This window comes from Pristiophorus japonicus, chromosome 13 (genome assembly GCF_044704955.1).
Source record: "Pristiophorus japonicus isolate sPriJap1 chromosome 13, sPriJap1.hap1, whole genome shotgun sequence".
NCBI lineage: Eukaryota > Metazoa > Chordata > Chondrichthyes > Pristiophoridae > Pristiophorus > Pristiophorus japonicus.
Genome location: NC_091989.1, coordinates 157,086,073 through 157,090,812, shown reverse-complemented (window position 1 = coordinate 157,090,812; position 4,740 = coordinate 157,086,073). Strand labels below are relative to the sequence as shown.

The following is a 4,740-nucleotide window of genomic DNA, read 5'->3' as shown; positions in this document are numbered from 1 at the left end:
CTGCTTCCAACACCCTTTCAGGCAGTGCATTCCAGATCATAACTTGCTGCGTAAAATATAAATTTCTCATCTCACCTCTGGCTTCTTTTGCCAATTACCTTCAATCTGTGTCCTCTGTTAACCGACCCTTCTGCCACTGGAAACCTTACTCTATTCCTTTTATAACTTGCATTTATGTAGCACCTTTCATGACCTCAGGACACCTCAAAGTGCTTCACAGCCATGAAGTATTTTTGAAGCGTACTCACTGTTGTAATGTCGGCAACATGAAAATAAAATAAAACAGAATCACCTTTGGTTTCTCAGCATAAATATTTACTTAACAGACATTGCCTAAACATGGGCAACTGCAGAGTACACGCTAGAAAATGGATTCTGAAATGCAGTTTACAAAATAAAATGCTAGCTGAAAATAATTATACACAATAGCTATCTTCAGTGGAGTGAGAATACTGTTAAGCAGAACTATAGTCTGAACTTGGCTACTTAGAATAATTCTTCCCATTAAATATGAAACAATGCATTTGTATCTACCTGGTCTAGTACTCATTTACAATTTTTTTTCCCTTTCTAACATCTAACGATGTTTCCCACTCAGACATGTCTGCATCTGTATGATTATCTAAAAAAAAATTGTTTCATGACAAACTGCTAGCCCATTTTATCAAATGAATTACACAAGTTAAGCTTTTTGACGCCCAGATACAGTTACATTGTAAGTTTTAAAGTCAAGTCGTAAGACATATTTCTTTCTTGTAATTAAGCTTGAAAGTAGAACTGACCTTTTAAAAAAAAATTACATGTAGAAAATGGAGCATTATCGAAGTTAAAGGTAGACAGGTAACTTCCCTTTGGTAAGATAGCTGATCTCAATCAGGATAGCAGTAGTGGCATTACAGTCTCAGTACTCCTGGGCTAGGGAAGTATTGGGGGAGGGAGGATAAACTGCTATTCAGTGACTTCTGTTGGGAAGATTCTGTGTGTGGACTTTGGGTGAGAACAAGATGGGGCTTGGCTATGATGTTCCGCATAGTTGAGCAGCTGCCTGACATTCACCGTGATCGGCCGACACATGAAACATGGTCACTTGCATAAGGTATCTGAGGCTGTCAACAAGAAAAGGAGGGGAAGTACAGTGGAAATTTTTTTTTTTTTAATCCCTTTCAACTAAAAAAAGCCCCTTCACTGCATTACAAAAGAAAAATCATTGTGTCAGGTATTTCTTTTGAATGCCAGAACATTCAAGCTATAGAGGTGAAAATATATTACAAAATGCTTTTAGTAGGATCTGCTGTAGTAGAAGTTTATGACAATTAGACTTCTCTGCAGGAGGACAACATGCAGGCTATTGCCATTTCAACTGTGCCCAGGGGAATAAATGGAGCATCCACTCAAAGGTTAAAAAAAAGCAGCGTGGTTCAGTTTGTACTAACTAGCTTTTATCAATCAGTTATTTTATTTCCGCAGAATGGCATTACTATTAGCAGGTTATTAACTTGCAAATCAGAAATTCTAGACATCACAGGATCAGATCTCAGAGCACAAAAAAAATCCATGTGCAGTCTTACTGATGCCAAATATTACAAAAAGGACACCGCTATGTATTTCACAGTCACTGCTGGTCACAGGCAGTCAGTCAGGTGACAAACATTTTGCACAGGACTCCAACTAATGCAGCATCATAAAGAGGGAATGCTGCCCAAGCCAACATTCTAATTTATTCACTGAAACAATTGCACAGTGCCACAAACGGAGTATTTCTGCACAGCAAGTATGTTTAAGAGAATGTCTCTAATTAGCAATCGAAGCATAACACACTGACCAGTGCCAACTAGGAGATACTGAAATGCATAGAAGCCTCTTTATAATGGCTAGGTGACAATGTCGTGGAATATTATTTCCCTTTAAAATAACACACACCTGAAAAGGTTACAGGAGGAAATAACTCTCACTGCAGATGGCACAAACTGTTGCATAAAAAGGGAAAACATTCGCAGCTATTTTCACAGCAATGAAACTTAAATTATTCTTAAAATCATATACAATTATCAATTCCACTGAAATTAGATACTAGATGCAAAGTACAGGGTTTTGTATTTTAACACGCCAGAAGTTCAGCAATTGACTTACAGTGCATTTTTGTTTTCAGCAGAAAAGCAAGACAGTGGCTCATTTCAGAAGACCATGTAAACATCAAATTACTGCAGTAGCCATATACTCTCATGTTAGAAAATAGGTCAATACAAAAATATTCAAATACATTTTGCAGTGCAGGAAATTTGTTTCATTTGAACAAATCCAAAAAGATTAGGACTTAAAGTCATTTTCTTCAGAGACTGGGCTTGGCCTGAGGTTTTTGTAGATAAGATGAACGACAACAAGAAGCAGCATTTCTGAAGTGCTGCTCAGAGCCACTATGAAAGGGGCCTGTGAGGCAAAGTCTGCTTCGATGCGACGGAAGGACAACTGAAGCACAGCAAGGGCTAGCAGGCTATTTTGGACTCCAATCTCTATACTGACAGTTTTGCACAGAGGAACAGGTAATCTCAAACAATAGGCCATGAGATAGCCAATGAACAGTCCAAATACAGGGACAGCGACTCCAGCAAGAATTATTTCCTTATGAACGTTGTAAAGTATGGCAGCACCCATCTGGTAAGCCATGAAGAGTCCTCCAATGATTAATGTAAAACTGAGGGGTCGAATGAGCAAAAGCAAGAACTTGCTGACCCGTGGCAATGTGTACTTGATTAACATTCCTGTTGAAATGGGAATAGCTATAAACAGCAATGTCACCAGAATCTTAGTAAATGGCACATGCAGCGTTTCGTGAACATTGAGAAGGTGGCTATATATAGTGGATGAAAGTGGCATCATACCAGTTGCGACCACAGTCGAAATCAAGGTCATGGAGATGGCAAGTGTAACATCCCCTCCTAGCAGTAGGCTGTAAAGGTAACCTCCGCCTCCTCCTGGGGCCGAGCAAGAAATGATCAGTCCAAGGGACAGGGCTTTGGGAAGGGAGAAGATCATAGACAAGGTATATCCATACAAGGGCATCAACAGAAACTGCCCAATCACCCCTAGAATAACAGGATGTGGCTGCTTCAGAAGACCTCGGAGCACTGCTACTTCCACTTTACAGCCGAAAGCACATTTATTTATAAAAATCAACGGCAAAAGGAAATAAAGGACGGGGTTTTGAGAGAAATGCGCCAGACCAGTATAACCGAGACCATCATCACTGGGCAATACTTTAATGGTATAATCTTTTCGCTCTTCCACGGTCAATGGTTCAACCCTGGTGACATCTAGCAGCCGGATGAAGAGCCGCGCGGTGCCGGCCAGTCCGGATTTTATGCTGACAATGTAACTTTTCTCAAATCCGATGGTTTCAGCGTCGCTGACGTTAATGATTGTGAGAACATGTGGATCCAGAGACTGGACCATCAGTCTAGTGCAGCCCTTCTCCTGGGCGCTGCCATACCGGCTGGAAATCACAATGATCCCGTTGGTATTTTCGGGAAACTCGAATTCCGTTGAAGTGCCATCTCCGATATTCACGTAGTAACGGCCCGGGGCGGTGCTGTTCGAGTCCGGAAGGCAGTAAACCCCGCCGACCAGCCCCAGCAACAGCAGCGTCTGCTGCATGCCGCCTGCCCACAACTTGCAGAGATCAAACATTCCGCACAGAACTTTTTACTGCGTCAATCCCGCGGACAGTGGGCGGGGGGATAGAGAGAGAGAGAGAGAGACGGAACTTGGCAGGAGCCGGCAATCCGATGCCGATTCGGTGTCGAAGGGAAGCGTGTCAGACGGAAAGGCTCAGCCCGCCGCCCGTGCCCATGGCTCTGGCCCACATCACACACTCATCGCGCTGGCTCTGTCACTCGCCCTGGCTCTTGCCACTTCTGAGGACTTCCTTCCGGCAGAGCTCGGTGGTCGAAGGGTTGACTTTAATCCCGTCACTCACTCAGTCCGTGATTTAAAAATGTGTCGGTGGCGATTCGATGGGGGGGTGATTCGCTCAGCCCTGTGAACCGGCAGCTCTCACTTCCTCCCACTTTCTTTCCCCCGCCCTTTCTCGCCCTGCCTCTTTCGCACTCGCCCTCTTTCTCGCCCTCCCTCACTCGCTCACCCTCCCAGCACACTCCAACACTCAGAACGCTGACGTAAAGCGGGAGGCTCCAAACAGATAAATAGCCTGGTCAATCTTAAAAGATGCATTCGCTGTTTCTCCCGCGGGGTTTTGGTCACCGCTGATGGACGAGTTGTGAATTGGCGATCGTACTGCCTTAAGCATCGGTAGACAATATAAGAATTCACATTGGCTTTCCTCTTTGTTTATGTTTCATTCTGCAGTGCACAGCCTGCCGCCCACTCACTCACCCGAAGCCGCCAATCGTGTGAGGCAACGAGCGCTGGAACCCAATTAGTTCAATGCCCTTTCAGTTGGATTTGAGAGAATTGTTCCCAAGTTTAATTTTATCCGGTTTATTTTTAATCACCCCCCTCCGGTTTAGTAAAACCCGTGGGTCAATCCTTCACACCAGTGTCACACATTAACCCTCACAGTCTTACTTGAAGACTTTAGAACAGGTTTTTGTCTCTATACTGACATGCGATAGATTTAATCGAGGCTGTATATCACAAAATAGAATTACAACAGACGAATACCCAAGGAAGTCTGATGTATTCCGAAGATTGCTGTTATTTTACTGCAGTTCTTGCACTTCTGAA

At 43.4% G+C, this 4,740-nt stretch overlaps 1 protein-coding gene across 1 annotated transcript; it reads right to left on the bottom strand.

Moving 5' to 3' along the window:
- Nucleotides 1–293: 293 nt before the first annotated feature.
- Nucleotides 294–4,101, bottom strand: slc10a3 (solute carrier family 10 member 3). Its single transcript, XM_070898197.1, has one exon. The coding sequence runs from the start codon at nt 3,682–3,684 to the stop codon at nt 2,308–2,310; it is 1,377 nt and encodes a 458-aa protein (XP_070754298.1). The 5' UTR covers nt 3,685–4,101; the 3' UTR covers nt 294–2,307.
- Nucleotides 4,102–4,740: the final 639 nt, after the last annotated feature.